The sequence below is a fragment of the Lobosporangium transversale genome, assembly GCF_002105155.1.
Source record: "Lobosporangium transversale strain NRRL 3116 chromosome Unknown BCR41scaffold_41, whole genome shotgun sequence".
NCBI lineage: Eukaryota > Fungi > Mortierellomycota > Mortierellomycetes > Mortierellales > Mortierellaceae > Lobosporangium > Lobosporangium transversale.
Genome location: NW_019029019.1, coordinates 114,637 through 131,525, shown reverse-complemented (window position 1 = coordinate 131,525; position 16,889 = coordinate 114,637). Strand labels below are relative to the sequence as shown.

General features: G+C 41.3%; 5 protein-coding genes across 5 annotated transcripts; 3 read left to right on the top strand and 2 right to left on the bottom strand.

The window, feature by feature from the left end:
• Nucleotides 1-149: 149 nt before the first annotated feature.
• BCR41DRAFT_340205 (replication factor RFC1 C terminal domain-domain-containing protein) lies at nucleotides 150-4,617 on the bottom strand (the record flags this gene model as incomplete). The annotated part of the gene is made up of 13 exons (XM_022022184.1): nucleotides 4,529-4,617; nucleotides 4,328-4,382; nucleotides 4,164-4,200; nucleotides 3,997-4,044; nucleotides 3,294-3,881; nucleotides 2,641-3,189; nucleotides 2,432-2,539; nucleotides 2,162-2,348; nucleotides 1,994-2,071; nucleotides 1,766-1,897; nucleotides 1,131-1,678; nucleotides 899-1,027; nucleotides 150-750 (listed from the first exon to the last, which is right to left on the bottom strand). The coding sequence occupies exons 1-13, from the start codon at nucleotides 4,592-4,594 to the stop codon at nucleotides 150-152; spliced, it is 3,126 nt and encodes a 1,041-aa protein (XP_021878005.1). The 5' UTR covers nucleotides 4,595-4,617.
• A 115-nt stretch (nucleotides 4,618-4,732) lies between these two features.
• BCR41DRAFT_360096 (flavo protein) lies at nucleotides 4,733-6,036 on the top strand. The gene is made up of 6 exons (XM_022025304.1): nucleotides 4,733-4,903; nucleotides 5,028-5,138; nucleotides 5,245-5,283; nucleotides 5,401-5,490; nucleotides 5,600-5,771; nucleotides 5,901-6,036. The coding sequence occupies exons 1-6, from the start codon at nucleotides 4,766-4,768 to the stop codon at nucleotides 5,978-5,980; spliced, it is 630 nt and encodes a 209-aa protein (XP_021878004.1). The 5' UTR covers nucleotides 4,733-4,765; the 3' UTR covers nucleotides 5,981-6,036.
• A 5,137-nt stretch (nucleotides 6,037-11,173) lies between these two features.
• Nucleotides 11,174-11,798, bottom strand: BCR41DRAFT_373583 (hypothetical protein; the record flags this gene model as incomplete). Its single annotated transcript, XM_022026795.1, has 2 exons — nucleotides 11,174-11,451; nucleotides 11,618-11,798. 2 exons carry the CDS (start codon nucleotides 11,796-11,798, stop codon nucleotides 11,174-11,176), a joined length of 459 nt encoding a protein of 152 aa, XP_021878003.1.
• A 1,968-nt stretch (nucleotides 11,799-13,766) lies between these two features.
• Nucleotides 13,767-14,810, top strand: BCR41DRAFT_412248 (hypothetical protein; the record flags this gene model as incomplete). Its single annotated transcript, XM_022029469.1, has 4 exons — nucleotides 13,767-13,775; nucleotides 13,822-14,101; nucleotides 14,448-14,474; nucleotides 14,587-14,810. The coding sequence occupies 4 exons, from the start codon at nucleotides 13,767-13,769 to the stop codon at nucleotides 14,808-14,810; spliced, it is 540 nt and encodes a 179-aa protein (XP_021878002.1).
• A 556-nt stretch (nucleotides 14,811-15,366) lies between these two features.
• On the top strand, nucleotides 15,367-16,624 carry BCR41DRAFT_373581 (hypothetical protein; the record flags this gene model as incomplete). The annotated part of the gene is made up of 3 exons (XM_022026794.1): nucleotides 15,367-15,666; nucleotides 16,208-16,482; nucleotides 16,555-16,624. 3 exons carry the CDS (start codon nucleotides 15,367-15,369, stop codon nucleotides 16,622-16,624), a joined length of 645 nt encoding a protein of 214 aa, XP_021878001.1.
• Nucleotides 16,625-16,889: the final 265 nt, after the last annotated feature.

Sequence of the window (16,889 nt, the reverse complement as noted above, 5' to 3'; positions counted from 1 at the left end):
AAAAAAAAAAGAATAGAGTTTGTTCATGCATAGCGATATAGCATTTGATAATGATAATTAATTAAACCCACATTTCCTTGCATCAAAGGTTCTTTGAGAGACGATTTCTATTATTATTACTATATATTTTATTTTTATTTTTTTATCATTTATTTCCGAGCCTTGCCTTTAGCCTTGCCCTTGCCCTTTGCTTTGGAGGAAGAGCCTGCGTCTGCACCACCCTTTGTTTTCTTTTGCTTGATATTACTGTCCTTTTCAATGCTCTCCTCTTCTGCCACTGTAGTCTCATCAACTTCTTCTGGAACAGGGGCATCCGCCTCCACCACATCCAAATTATCGGGAACTTCATCAGTGACAACACCACCGGATGATCCTCTTCCCTTAGATACGGCTGCAGCCTTGAGGAACGGTTGTGGATGTGATTCGGCATTGTATTTTCGGGTGAACGCCGATTTGACGGCTGATGGGATGCTGTCCATTACTTTCTTACCATCATTACGTCCAATTCCTAGTTCGAGTACCGCTTCCCAGTCCTCCTTACTGAGATAATAGCTGTCCATTAGTTCAATCAACTCTGGTATCGCGTCAACACCATCTTTCACTAACGGTCGTGTGATAGCTGGGAATAATGCAGGCAGATAACTTTGACGAACTTCATTCTTGTCTCCTGAAATCTTTAGACGCATCCGGATTTGAAGATCCTTTACAATACGGTTGTACTTGGAGGACTTGGAATATTGACCCAAATAGCTTTTTTTTTTTTTTTTTTTTTTTTTAATTGTGTTAGTATACATATATATATATATATAAACTTGTTAGTGTCGCATTAATTGACTCGGAGCAAAATAACATGATAGTAATAACAAAAAGCGCCTCATGCTGTTGATGCAGTACATACCTAGGGAATTGCATCATTGGGCCAAAATTGCCTCCAGAGCCTGGTCTCATACTTCCATGGACAAAGAAAGACGGGCGGACACACGAGAAGGCTGCGTGTGTAGGCATGAGTGACCAGTGCTGCGCACTCCTATATATTTATTATAAAAATAAAAAAAAAAAAAAAAAAAGGTAAGTCAGGCGATCATCATGCAACATGGCACATTCAATAAACCTCCGATAGAAAAACTTGCCCATGAATCAGAGTATCAACTAGATCAGCATCTGATAACGAATCTGCGGCTTTACTCATTAACTCTATCGCTGCGAGACCATCCATGTCTCCACGAGCTTCTGTTGGGTTCATTCGGACATAGTTCTCCTGAATCATCAGAGGAGCCAGTTGATAATCATTAAAGTATGTGTCAAATTTATCTGGTAAGCTGAGCGCCCGATAGTTGGTTTCCACCAATAGCTGCTCCGCAATTTGAAAGGGGTTAAGAGCAACATATTTCTCAGATGCTTTGGAAAGAGCTGTCCCTTCATCATAGTCCATCTCTTGTTGAGTCAAACTCCATGTGGATAACATATTCAGCACTTGGCGAATATCTGACTGTGATCCGGAGACAAGTTTGTCCAGCACATTCCCAGGAACTTTACAACCCTCTTTATGCAGGATAGACATCAGTCTTGATCTCACTTGATTGACCTGAGGCCTCTGAAAACGCATATCGAAGCACGAGTTGACGAGTGATCGCACTTTAGGCGATTGTCGATCGTTGCAGATGCAGATAATTGGGACCTACAAGCCACATCCCAATCAATTAGTCAGAAGTCCCCTTATAATATGCTATGATTGTCCTACACTTTGTGAGTACGTTCAACTTACACGCGTCTTTTTGATAAATGAAATCAATTGTGCAATACCGCCTCGATCTCCTCCAGCCATTCCATCGACTTCGTCCATAATAATGAGTTGTTTCTTAGCCATAGATGGGTCAATATCTTCAGATACGGATTTCTATCAATCAAAGGAACGCATCTCATCAGTTATATCTGCACAAATTTTTATATCCAATACTAGTACCATGAAGAAACATATTGGTTTAGCACATACTCCTTTGTCTGATGTTTCCGTTCCGTGTTGGAAGTAGCCGGCGAGCGACTGATTGTCCAAAAGGTCACGAACTTCCTCCTATAAAAACAAGATCATACAAATTTCATGTCAAAAAAAAAAAACTCTAATTGACCAATAAGCAAATATATGTATTTTTATAGGGCTTACATCTAGAGACTTTTTGCTCCGAGTGTCACTGGCATTGAACTCAACAATATTATAGCCCAGAGTGTTACCGACTAAATGAGCCGCTGATGTCTTGCCAATGCCAGGTGGGCCCGAGATCAGGACTGCTCTGAAGGTTCCGGTTTTGTCTGCATTGTCCTTCTTGAAATTGTTTGCGTAGCTCTCTTCCCTACAGAAAAGTACAATGAGTATTAAATATTAATTATATCTGAAGCACATTCGCTTATATTTGAATTCATTCATTGGACGTACCATCCCTGTAGCCACCGAGAAAGCCTTTGGATCGCTGCATTGTTACCACACAGATCTTTAACATCTCTGGGACGGTACTTTGTTGTCCATAACTCTGAGTCCTGTGGTCTATATTCAATATATGTGTGGGAATAAATCTAGTCAGCAACGAGTCGAGAAAGAAACCATTTTGCGAATGGAGAACCAGTTGCTCCAAAATATAAGCATACCTATCTTGCGTCGGCTTGCCTTTGGTCTTTGCTGCTGGCTTGGAGCTTGACGTGGTATTAGCATCTGCTGTAGATGCTGAAGAAGAGGAAGTGACAGCTGGTAATGATGAAGCTGCCGTGGATGCTTCTGATTTAGCAGACTTAATTGTCCTCTTTGGCGCATCCTCTGTGTTACTAGCAGAGGCAACGCTAGAGCTACCCTTGGAAGGTGTCTTCAGAATTTCCCCATCTTCTGTCTTTGCAGGCGAGGTACGGATCAAGTCAAAGAACTCGTCCTCATTCAGCGTTTTAATCTTTAGTTTTTTGACCTTGTCCAGCTTGGATTGTCCAGCATCATCACCGACAATAACGAACGAAGTCTTCCCGCTGGGAGAGCCTGTCACACGTCCTGAATATCGCTTCACTAAATCTGCAGCATCTTCACGAGTGATTGAACTTAGCTCTCCTGTAAAAACAAAGGTGAAGCCAGCCAAGCAATTGTCTTGTCCTTTTGGGATTTCCTTAGAGCCAAGAGCTGAAGGTCCAGCCTTATTCTTGTGCGCCCAGAAGCTAGAAAATGCACAGATCAGCAGTAGAGTGATCAGTTGACTGCTAGTGTCATCGGTGTAAAGTTTAAAGAGAGACCAGAGACAATGTGATCACGCTCTACATACTTGAATTTCTTCGGTTTTTCTTCCTTGATTTCATGCATGTCCATATCCACATCCACATCCACATCCATGGCGTTGCTATCCACAGTCTTTTGATTTGTAGCTTTCATCTTCTTAGTTGGCTTCGCCTTTTCCTCCTTTTCCTCCTGATAAGCTTCATCATCCTCGCCCTCCTCATCCTCATAGGCGCTCTTGCGCTTTTTAGCGGTGGAAGAAGAGGATTTTACGGCAGTTTTCTTTGGCGACGTTGGTGGGGCTGTCTTGGACTGTTTCTCTTCCACTTTGGCAGTCTGCGCTACTTTGGGTTTAGGTAGTGGAAGACTCTCTGCATCACTGTCATCCTCAAAGTAATCATCATTGCTGGTCCTTTTAGCACGTTTTGGTGCTGGTGATGCTGGCGCCGCCGTTGTTGCTTTGGACTCTTTTATTTCTTTTTCCGCTTTTGGTTCCTTAGAGTCTTTCAAATTTGATTCCTTGACTGGTTTTGTGGGAACAGCCTGTTCTGCTACAGCTGGTGTCGCCCCTTTCCGTGTCTTATTGGCTTTTGCGGATGCAAAGAATGCTTTTGGATCTACCTCTACGATTTGTTTCCTGGAATAGAAAGAGGGATGAACAAGATGCGATCTGCGCGTCAACTTTTGCAAAATTCAACCATAAAAAGCTTTTGACTAATGAAATGTTATGATAGATGTCATATATCCGTTACTTTGGAGGTGGTGCTGCGGGTTTGGCATCTGTGAAATGCTTCGAATTCCTAGTGTTTAAAAAAAAAAAAAAAAAAAGAAACATTGGAGTTTAGACAATCAGGTATCTTTTTTTTATTTTCTTTTGTTGGGGAGCAATTGTTATTATATTTTATTATTTTTCACTTACACTTGGACGACTACTTCCTCATCTTCATCATCTAAATCTATTACATTTTAATGGTTTTGATAGAAAATGTCAAATGTTTCAATTCTCTATCCAAGAATTTATCCCTGTATCTCCATTCCTCCATCCCCACAAGCAATATTAATGATAATGATAATAATAAGTACCAGGTATAATAGTCTTCTTGCGGGTGGATGTTTTCTTTTCAGATTTCTTGGGAGTCTGAACGTTAAAAATTGGTGGCAAAAATAAACCACAGCAATTAGTTTACCATGGTGAAGAAGAAAAAAAAAAAAAATCAAATTGAAAACTAACAAAAATAAAAATAAAAATAAAAAAACAAATAAAAAAAAAAAAAAAACACTCACTTCATCTACTTTAGGTGCATCTGCCTTTGTCTTTGGTTTAGCTGTGAAGTAGTGTCGTAGATCCATGATCGAATCTCTTTTGAATTGAATGGAATAACATGAACAAAAAAAAAAAAAAAAAAAAAAAAAAAAACGCGCGGGTATAATGAGGGCAGTCACAACGTGCACATTTCTTCCTTTTTTTTACATGCTCCATGCTACATTCTCATTCTTTAATAAAATAAAAAAAAAAATGCCATGGACACAACAATAGTTTCCGATGGTTTGTTGCCAATAGTAACAAAAGCGCAGCGCCCCAAGAAACATGTGCTTATTGGGGCCACAGGGAGTGTTGCAAGTGTAAAAATACCCATTATTGTAAAGACTCTTTTAGAGGTAAACGAATTCAAAGAAGAGTTGAAAAAGGGCTGCGCATTTGGTAGATTTGTTCTGATATCAGTGCATTTGATATAAACCTGAACTTCTTTGATCCTTGATTTCCTCCTCTTATTTACTCCAGGAAATGGGAGATCTAATTGAAGTCAAGGTAGTAGCGACTACTTTTGCCCTCCATTTTTTTGACCCAAAGCAAGTCCCTGCAGAGGTCCTAACAGACCAGAATGAGTGGAGTGTACTTATACCTGATATGCCTATGAGTTATCCAAGGTTTTCCTTTTTCCCTTTTATGCCCTGTAGCCTTATCAACTGCTAATCTTTAGCTACAATCATGTTATTAGACGTGGAACAAATTATCCGATCCAGTTTTGCATATCGAGGTATGAGTATACTATTGATGATTATAAGGAGAGTTTACTCTACTCTCTCATTGTCTTTATCCACCTATCTATTAACCTAATACCCTGCCAACCTATTCATCTATGCATCTTTGGTAGTTAAGGAACTGGGCAGACATGTTCATCATTTGTCCCCTTGATGCCAACACATTGGCTAAAATAGCCCAAGGTCTATGTGATAACTTGATTGTATGTGACCAACTTAAAAAAAAACGTATTTTTCCTAAAACGATGCTTTTTTTGGATCTGAATCGTCTTTTTTACCCTGAACTAAACATGAATGCTTCCCTTCAAGTAGACCTGTATTCTTCGTGCTTGGGATGAAAAACGCCTAGTGATTGTCTGCCCAGCCATGAACACCAACATGTGGAACCACAAGCTTACTGATATACATCTCACAACCCTGAAAGATGTTCTTGGTTATAGTGTGATCCCGCCTATCAGCAAATTGCTCGCCTGCGGTGATCTAGGTACATACAGCAAACAAGAGTTCTATCTATCGAAATCGATCTGATACAGAAGTTTATGAAGTTTTCTCCCTTTCCCTTTTTACTGACATTATCGCCTTTTTTTTTTTTTTTTTTTTTATAAAAAAATAGGTATTGGCGCAATGGCTGAATACCGTACAATTGTGGATGAGATCGAGCGGCGCGTTAAATCCTTGGATAGACAAGAATAGAATAGCTTATACAAGGAGCTTGAGTTTACATGAGACATGTATACTTGCATCGAAATATAATTTTCTTTTTATCATAAGGAAACTTTTGCCATTGATGCTTTCTAATGTGCTGTGTCGTCGATGCATCAAAAAAAAAAAAAAAAAAAAAAAAAAAACGATCCCACAGGCCTAAGTCCAACGCACCAAGATACGTTAGTTAATAGAATAGGCTGCTTTTCAGTTTTAGTGGCGTTACTGAACTCGATAAATTTTTAGAAAGAACTCTTGAAAAGTAGCTCTTAAGAGGAAACAAGGCTAATTGCTCTTGCTCGCATGGATACATACCCATCTCTTTTTCTTTCTTCCTCACTTCGCCACGCAACGTCATCCGCCAAGTCTTTTTTTTTTTTTTTTTTTTTTTTTTGAGTAAGGAACAAACATCTATCTGCGATTGGATCTTACAGAAACCGTTAATTACTTCCAAATATCACTAGTAAACAAATAGTGTCAACTAAAACCATCTTTCTCTGTAATGAATATACTGCAGTATATAGGAGTAAAATAAACAATAAGCCATGCTTGGCTCTACCAATTCTCCTTCACGAAGCGCACTCTTATCAGCATAGGCCCTGAGACTCCTTGATTTCTACATGAAGGACATTTGCACCATAGACGATGATAACGAAATAGTGTTGGAGCTATGCCTCGATCCTGATTCTGTGCTGCCTCGTGTCCAGCGGCCTGTGAAGGGACCATTTACCTTAGTGTCTTCAGTCTCTTCAACCTCTATTGAAGGCATGATAATGCACTGAGGTATTCTCTCGGCCTACAATGATCTTGTCTGTTTATTTGAACGACTAGGCCACTCAGCTGATGCTCAAAGACGCGACAAGAAAGCTGAGAAATGGGATACATTCAAGGAAACAATAATAACAACAGTAATGTCCCAAAACAAAGGAATGATGGAGTATGTAGTAACAGGCTGAGTAGAACGGTGAAAGCAGTACGGTCCATGCCAGCACAAGCCATTGCAACAATTTCAAGTAAGATGCTCAATCGCAACGAACCTCTAGCAGCCACCAAGTACAGCTTACCAGATGTCGGTACTCATTTGAACGACATCCACTAGCTTGTATACTGTCTTGGTTTGTTTCCTTCTGCTCCTATCCAACTAAATGATCTCAATGACCACGAGAAGGAATAGTACCAGATCATATCGAACGACCAAGACGAGCATCGGCGACTGCGTAAGCTGGCATCGGATGTGGTTGAATTGTTCATTAGCGATGACATCAAACCAAGATGGCTGAACTGTGGCTCCGGTTCTCAACCAAACCTAATTCAGGACACTGCTCATAGCTTCGATCAATGGGATCAGCCAGACATCATGTTGGAGGCTTATTTACTAGGAGGATTGGCTCAATTGACATAACGTGCTCCTGGATATCTCGCCTTGGATGGCCTTGCTTTGATCTTAAACAGCCTCAATTTTCACTTACAAAGCACACATACTCAATCTGGGGACCATCTCTATCGAGGACCCAGCTTTAGTCACAAGCCAACATGGCATCCAGCGCCGCATGGAGCTGATGCACTACTTCGGATAGGCGAGTTCACCAAGCTCAAGACTCCTCTGTGTGAGATATCCTACTGAATTGATCCAGCATTCCAATGGGCAATATGCCAGAAACTAGGACAAGTTGCAACTGATGTGTAGTGGATCATGGATACTTGACAAAATGCTATCGCATTTGTATGAAAGCTTTACAAGCATGGGGCGGCCATGCGCATATCAAGCAGTGGATCATATGTGTCCTCAGGGCCCTATCCTCATTATCATCGGATGACCTACAAGATATGTTTCCTTCCTCTTTGTAGATATACTTGAAAGCTGGCGACGGCCAGCATATGATGATTAATATACTTTCTCTGTGCACATATCCCTTTCTTTTATCTCCTCTTCCCGGCTGCAAACGCTGTTTTGGACGATCTAGAGAAACATGCAGACGCCAAGAGGCAAGAGCTATACAGAGATTGTGTTCAAGGGCCGTTCGTTCAGCACTCTTCCATCGTCGCACTCTCTCCAGTCAAAAAAAAAAAAAATTGTGAGTTGAAGCATAAAGATGGCGCCAATGGTATGCAGTATTCATCTAGCGGAAAATTCGCTGCATCACTCTTCTAGAGTACGGCATACCAATGGAACATGCGAACAGGAAGACTTACTTGTGATCATTCTGCTTTTATAAACCGTTCGCCATATTCACCAAACAGCCATCAAGTTACATCCCTTCAGTGACGACGGAACAATGCACCTTTGAGACACTCGATCACAGCAATCTAACCAGGACTCACATAAGCACTCGACGTCTATCAGTTACGTTAGAAGCTCATCAGGCGGGCAGTAGAATGCTTCATTAGATAAAGATGGAGCAGTATGTACAAGGGATGCGCGGGCAGGACAGCTCATTCGTGTTTTACAAAGCTAGGGTGGATGTGCACGGGACATCAAGTATTCATCCGGTGGTCGGTTGCTTGCCTTTTTCCATTATAAATCTCCACGCATCTACCTTTAGAAAATTCGGACAGGCCAAGCGACTCATACTCGGCTTGGATTTTGCACCCATTGACCGCTAAATTGGCTGATTATCACAATGGGGGACATCTATATGGGACACCCAAATAGGAGAGCTTACCCGCACTCTACGGAGCCACGATAAGTCTGTAAAGTGTGCGATATTCTCGCCCGATGGTCCTTGATGCTCCTAGAGGGTGGACAACTCATCCATGATAACTTTTCTTTGAAATAAAGGTCGGTTCTTATATCGAATTCACGCTTTCTCATGATGCGCAAGTACGGAACGCAGAAACGGGTGAGCTTTGTTACCTAATTCCATGTGATACTTATATGCATATAGGATCATTTTCACCATGTAGTCAACGGATGACTAGGGTTCGTTGCAATAAACAAATTATTGTAGTGGATATGGAAACGTGAGTTGCTTTGTATACTCTTGGAGGGCATACTAATGAGATCGAAGAGATGGCTTATTCGCCTGATGGAAAGTACATTGCCTCGAGCAGCCATGATAGAACAGTGCGAATGTGAGATGCAGAGACAGGCGAGTGCTTGATAGTAATCCCATCGGGAGGTGGTTTGTTGTTATGCTTGTGTAGAATACCTTTGGAAAAGGTTATTTTCTGGTTACGGGATCAAGAGATGGCTCAACACGGATGTGGCAACTTGTGAAGGAAGGAGATTAACATCAATATCGCCTGAAATGGTACATTAAACAAACAGTTCTCAATGCTAGCAACATGTGTATTCAAGGTGTGGTTGGGTTGAGCGCAGTAAACAGGAAGCTTCTGATGCAATAAAAGAGCGCTTCCTTTTTTTGGTCATATATGAGGTATCCAAATAGATCGTGACAGAATCACCAATGGGACACAAGTCTAAAGCGACCTCAAGCCAAGCTAATGCTCATCAAGTCCCACCAGCAGAGACATCATCGGAGACGGAGGCTTTGAGATGAGGAACACTGTTGACAACAGTGACAACAGTGACAACAGCAAGCCAATTGATCAATGACTACCGATTCAAATACAGCATGTGCAGTGAATGTAGATATGCATATGTTATTTCATACAGACCTGGCTGCTACAGAAGCTAATCATTTAGAATAAATAAAATCAAAAGAGTATTTGTTAATAAACCATCATAGAAATAAGAAAGCACTTGTAGTATGCGTACGCTCCTTTTGAATAAAATATGATGTCCTGAAGGTGATTGCTTGACAACCCAACTTTATTTATTTTCATCTTGGTGAGGAATATGCTCTCTCTACACGCGGAACCGTTCACACTGCATCCAATGCTCTGTTGTTTTGATTGGAGATAATCCTCCATTCAACTTAATTGCAAACGATTCATTGTTGTCTTTGGCATATTTCGTCGAGTACAAAACTAGAGTTCAACGAAGATCATTGGGTTACCACACTTATATCTGTCCAGTACACGAGACGAGATATCTGTTGTTTTCAACTTATTGCTCTGCATTAAACGGCGCTTAATGCAACTTGTGTTGATGGAATCCATTGGATTCTCTTCAAGTCGGATAAGAAAATAATAAATTAAAAGTACACTAACAGATAAATAAAAGAAAGAGGTGCAAGGGACCAACATTATCCCTGGAGGGGTAACAGAGGGGAAACTACTGCTTCATATTGGGCGCCAATATGGAGACAGAGTGTCAAGCGAAGTTCGTGTTTGCATTGCTTCATCACGTAAATGATGTCTCTCAATTAAGCCTTATGCCTGTAGTAGTTTTAAAACTATTGAATAAAAAAAAAGTGCGGATGGTGAATGCCTCAGTCAAGGAGAACACATCAACGTAGCTTGAGTTGGTGGGCGGTCGAGCTACATAATAGCGCTATAGTTAATTAACAGAAAAGATCTGATTCCGACAATACCAACAGAGCAGCGTAACATTAACGAGGTGCAAGGTTTGTATATGTACTCTTTCTAAACACTATTGATCTCATTTCATTCTATTGTCCTGGAGACCCATCCATAACCATGTATAGAGATTGTCCTCTCCCTAGAGCCCCTTCTTTCCTTTTCCAAAAACAGTTACAAGCAGACTGCTGAGGAAAAAAAAAAAGAAAAAGAAAAAAAAATTACATACACTTTCTTTGCAAATCGCGGCTTGAAAATACTGCGTGCCTTATTACACAGACTTAGTAGCTTCATTCATTAAGAGTGTATGCACAAATGAGAGAATAAAGGCAAAGGTGAACATTTAGGTGCTCATCATTTCTTTGGAAGTGTATTCAAGCCATGGGAGTAGAATCAAGAAAGAGTTTGCTGATCAATGATGCTTTAGTCTTTTTTTATATTTCTATACCTTTTTATTAATGTAGCTGCTAGGTGAGAATAACACTCTGGATGCTACAAAGGCTTACCTGTAGAACACATATGAGATGACCTGGTTAAATATGAGTCCTATTTGAGACGAGTATTTATAGCTGCTCCAGTTCACAAGACACAGTAATATACAGATGTATAATTAATTATTTATTTTGTCTAGGAAGCTGCTCGTGTTGTGTTTTCGACTAAGTCAGAAATGTATGCTGAAGCAAGTTGCATGTTTCGCTGCTGAATGTTGCACTGCTGCATTGTTGGGCTGTTGTAATGGTGCGCTGTTGCAATGTTTGCATGTTATGCATGTTGTTGCGATGGAATGGTCGAAATAGAGTTTGATCGTTCTGCAAGAGGCTGTTGCTTTGATGGTTTGAATGCAGATGTTTCAATTTGGTGGCGCACTTGCCAAGACAAGACAAACGAGACAAGACAAGACAAACGAGACAAGACAAGACAAACGAGACAAGACAAGACAACGAGCTCGATAGACAGTTCTGCAGGTCTAAGAAAGTGGGCAGAAAAAGGAGATGCCCAGACAAGCACAGCATGCTGGCCTTGCGACAAAGACTTGGACTCTAGAGAAAGGACAATAAAAGCTGCGGCTTTCTCATTATGAAGTCACCATTGCCATATAAACATGACGATGCCAGAAAGATCTTTTTTTTATTTCCATTTTGACACCCATAATGGGCAGTAGAGTGTTGATGGGTAGTTGTGCATAAATAAATAACAAAAAGACACCAGACTCTTCGCCTGTCTGCCGCGAAGCAGACAGCCCAGGGCGCACCACGTGGAGGTGGTCTGGTTGCGCGCCCCCCGGTCCATAAACCCTAGAGCAGTCTACCGACACGCCCGTCGCAGGGCCCAACCCGCCATCCAACCTACAGCGTCCTGCAGGCTGCAAATGGAGTCCGTTGGACATTGGCTAGTACTCTCGAGCGCACTAACTCAATGCTTTGGAGGCCGTTACACCGTTACAGATTCAAAAGAGAGAGGAAAGAGAGGCCTTTTTATACGTTGTCAGGACCTAGTGGCTTGCTTTCTTTTCATCTGTCACCAACCTTTGACATGGTCGATCGATTGTGGGACCTTTTTTCCGTATGAAAAGCGCTTCGCAATTTGGAGGTTTTTTCATCTTTTTTCAACAAAGTGCAGTCCCATTTCCCCTCTAATGCTATTGAATGAAAACCCATTTAATTTCTCTTCATCCTCTGAAATATCCAACAAGCATCCATCTGGCTACAATCCCATCTGCCTTTGACAATCAACAGCATCCTGGCTCTTTTTATTTTTATTTTCGTTTGCAGCTCTTTGCTGCGTGGTCTGTGCTCTCATACCAACAGAGTTTGTTTGTTTGCTTGTTTTGGTAAGATTGCAAGACAACAAAGAGAGCAGAGAGTGGGCGGAGTGGGGTGAATATATTTTACTGCACTATGACACAGAGATGTAGATGTGCGTAGTCGCAACCTTAAACAAAGCTATCCCGAGAAACACATTGTCTTGCCTGTCTTACTGCTTTGAGGAACTGCATTGTCAGGATTGTCAGGATTGTCAGGATTGTCAGGGTGGTCGGGATTGTCAGGATTGTTAGGATTATTAGGATTGCGATAGAAAAGGTAGACAGTATCGCAGCATTGCACCATGTTTATTAGATATTTCACACCGTCAAGCCATATTTGATTATACAACTCACAACAATTGACTGCGGATGAAAAAGAAAAAAAAAAAAAAAAAAATTACATACCAAGTTGCCTATCCACTTCTCGTCTAACATTGGTGGCAAAAGAAATCAAAGCACTAAACTCAGGTCTAACCTTCCTGAATCTTCTTCACCATCATTGCTAAATGTTTAATTAGCATGCAATTGCCATTTGTTCACTCCTGTCTCATTGCATTGATTGTAGAAAAAGAAAATAGTCCTTTATGTATTTTTGTTTTTGCTCATGAGACTTTGGACTAAGGAGTATCATATTATGGATCCGCTGCAATAATGCTCTGTAAAGCTGAATGGGCTTTATCGCTTTTTTCTTCACTCCTTGGTCTTACTTAGTCACTTCTCTTCCGCTTCTCTCTCGCTTCTTGACCTGTCTCTCTTAACCACTTCTCTCTTCGCTTCTTGACCTGTCTCTCTTAACCACCTCTCTCTTCACTTCTTGCACACCACCTCTCTACAACCAATCCGCGACGAGTCTCAGTAAGGCACCTCCGCTACCAAAGTGGCTTCTTCATAAGTTTGTATACTATACTACACTCTATATTTATAATCGCAAGGCCTTATTATCAATGCCAGAACCAAATATCAAAGTATCCATGAATCCTACAGCTATCTCTCATATCTCTGTTCACATCCCTTACTTCTAGAATGCAAAGGATGAGCGCTAGAAAAAACACACAGCAACGGGAGTGCCAGTGCCTGCTGAAGCTGTTACATCTAAGTAGCAGGAGGAGTTGGTTAAGATCAACATAACTCCTTTTACATGTCGTCCAAAGGATGATTACACCTGCTCGAGATACTTAATGTGATGGAAATAAACGAATAACCATTGGCTCAGCTCCTATTAGATGTGTTCAGTTTGGATAACCAGAACATTGAAGAAGTATCCAAAGCTTTTACAAAAACAAAGGCCTGGCTCCATATTCAGGATCTGGGCCTTGCGATTAAATCCGAAGGGCTTCACAATGGATCTGGCGATTTCTCTGAAACCATAGCAGGAATTGTCGTTGAAGGTGCAAAAAGCGAGCTCGAGGAGCTTACTTGAACTGACAATCTGAAGTCCCTAGCCAACAATCTGTCCTCTACGCTGGCTCAGTAAATCTAATTGAAAAAAAAAAAAAAAAAAAAAAAAGGCATCAGCACCCCTCCTCTTCAAGATCATTTACACCTTGACGCATGTCAACCGTAGGTCCATTAAATACTTAATAGCTGCTGCTGCCACCGTCCTTAGTATATTGGTAAAATTCTGTTCTCCGGAATCGAACTACTTGCAGATGATGATGGGACTTCATTTGCATGTCTTGGGATGTCCGAAGCGTGTGATAAATTTGCTAACAGGAACTCATTCAGATGCGTTAGCTACTTCAGAAAGTTCCTCATTTCCTTCGGAATGAATGATAGGGTTGAAGTTAGGGTATCCGATAGAATTGTCATCATGACGCTGTTCAAAAGCCCTGGTTCGATCGAAATGTCTGTCAATAATTCGGTGCAGCTGTTCCGGTGTCCCAGGAGTAAGGGATATGAACAGAGATATGCGGTGTGCAAGAAGTGGAGAGAGAGGTGGTTAAGAGAGACAGGTCAAGAAGCGAAGAGAGAAGTGGTTAAGAGAGACAGGTCAAGAAGCGAGAGAGAAGCGGAAGAGAAGTGACTAAGTAAGACCAAGGAGTGAAGAAAAAAGCGATAAAGCCCATTCAGCTTTACAGAGCATTATTGCAGCGGATCCATAATATGATACTCCTTAGTCCAAAGTCTCATGAGCAAAAACAAAAATACATAAAGGACTATTTTCTTTTTCTACAATCAATGCAATGAGACAGGAGTGAACAAATGGCAATTGCATGCTAATTAAACATTTAGCAATGATGGTGAAGAAGATTCAGGAAGGTTAGACCTGAGTTTAGTGCTTTGATTTCTTTTGCCACCAATGTTAGACGAGAAGTGGATAGGCAACTTGGTATGTAATTTTTTTTTTTTTTTTTTTCTTTTTCATCCGCAGTCAATTGTTGTGAGTTGTATAATCAAATATGGCTTGACGGTGTGAAATATCTAATAAACATGGTGCAATGCTGCGATACTGTCTACCTTTTCTATCGCAATCCTAATAATCCTAACAATCCTGACAATCCCGACCACCCTGACAATCCTGACAATCCTGACAATCCTGACAATGCAGTTCCTCAAAGCAGTAAGACAGGCAAGACAATGTGTTTCTCGGGATAGCTTTGTTTAAGGTTGCGACTACGCACATCTACATCTCTGTGTCATAGTGCAGTAAAATATATTCACCCCACTCCGCCCACTCTCTGCTCTCTTTGTTGTCTTGCAATCTTACCAAAACAAGCAAACAAACAAACTCTGTTGGTATGAGAGCACAGACCACGCAGCAAAGAGCTGCAAACGAAAATAAAAATAAAAAGAGCCAGGATGCTGTTGATTGTCAAAGGCAGATGGGATTGTAGCCAGATGGATGCTTGTTGGATATTTCAGAGGATGAAGAGAAATTAAATGGGTTTTCATTCAATAGCATTAGAGGGGAAATGGGACTGCACTTTGTTGAAAAAAGATGAAAAAACCTCCAAATTGCGAAGCGCTTTTCATACGGAAAAAAGGTCCCACAATCGATCGACCATGTCAAAGGTTGGTGACAGATGAAAAGAAAGCAAGCCACTAGGTCCTGACAACGTATAAAAAGGCCTCTCTTTCCTCTCTCTTTTGAATCTGTAACGGTGTAACGGCCTCCAAAGCATTGAGTTAGTGCGCTCGAGAGTACTAGCCAATGTCCAACGGACTCCATTTGCAGCCTGCAGGACGCTGTAGGTTGGATGGCGGGTTGGGCCCTGCGACGGGCGTGTCGGTAGACTGCTCTAGGGTTTATGGACCGGGGGGCGCGCAACCAGACCACCTCCACGTGGTGCGCCCTGGGCTGTCTGCTTCGCGGCAGACAGGCGAAGAGTCTGGTGTCTTTTTGTTATTTATTTATGCACAACTACCCATCAACACTCTACTGCCCATTATGGGTGTCAAAATGGAAATAAAAAAAAGATCTTTCTGGCATCGTCATGTTTATATGGCAATGGTGACTTCATAATGAGAAAGCCGCAGCTTTTATTGTCCTTTCTCTAGAGTCCAAGTCTTTGTCGCAAGGCCAGCATGCTGTGCTTGTCTGGGCATCTCCTTTTTCTGCCCACTTTCTTAGACCTGCAGAACTGTCTATCGAGCTCGTTGTCTTGTCTTGTCTCGTTTGTCTTGTCTTGTCTCGTTTGTCTTGTCTTGTCTCGTTTGTCTTGTCTTGGCAAGTGCGCCACCAAATTGAAACATCTGCATTCAAACCATCAAAGCAACAGCCTCTTGCAGAACGATCAAACTCTATTTCGACCATTCCATCGCAACAACATGCATAACATGCAAACATTGCAACAGCGCACCATTACAACAGCCCAACAATGCAGCAGTGCAACATTCAGCAGCGAAACATGCAACTTGCTTCAGCATACATTTCTGACTTAGTCGAAAACACAACACGAGCAGCTTCCTAGACAAAATAAATAATTAATTATACATCTGTATATTACTGTGTCTTGTGAACTGGAACAGGAATAAACATTCGTCTCAAATAGAGCTCCCTTTTGGTAACAACTCAATCAACTGATTGTTTTGATCGAAGTTCCTATCACCTAGGACCTTTCTATCATCTCGATGAGAGCTTCGAAATCAGAAACTATGTCTTGTGGCTCCTAGTCTTGGAAGCACTTTTTAAGCCTTTATCAATATGTCTCAAAAAGAGGGTATCCAGAGGCTTCAAGATGATGCTGCAAGTTCAGTTCTTGACTGCTACTCGTCACCTATTGATGCTTAGAAGTGCATTCCAAGGGCATGCCCATTTATTTAAAAGGTTAGAACGTTGTGTGGTGGTCGTGGCGGAGGCTAAATAAAAGGCACTCGCCTGAAAACAATATAGAAACAGCTTTTTCCCTTGGCTATCAGTCACCAAAGCCTTCATTGACAAGGCCATGGATGGTTTCCTCAGGCAGTGATGGCGAACCAGATAGCTTGTAATAGTACAAAGGGAGATATTTTTTTTTCGAAAACGTTGACAAAAAATGTTCTTCAATTTTGATGTTCATTACAGCAAAGTGGCCATTAGCACTAAGATGTGGCAAGGAATGAGTGGTAGAGCAATTTGTTCGTTGGTTGACATGCATTGTTGCATGTAACCAACCGTGAATTTGCTGAAATGATAGTTCCACAAAGCCATGGGAGCGAGAGAAGGATGAAGACGCAATCTCTTCAGGCTTTGAA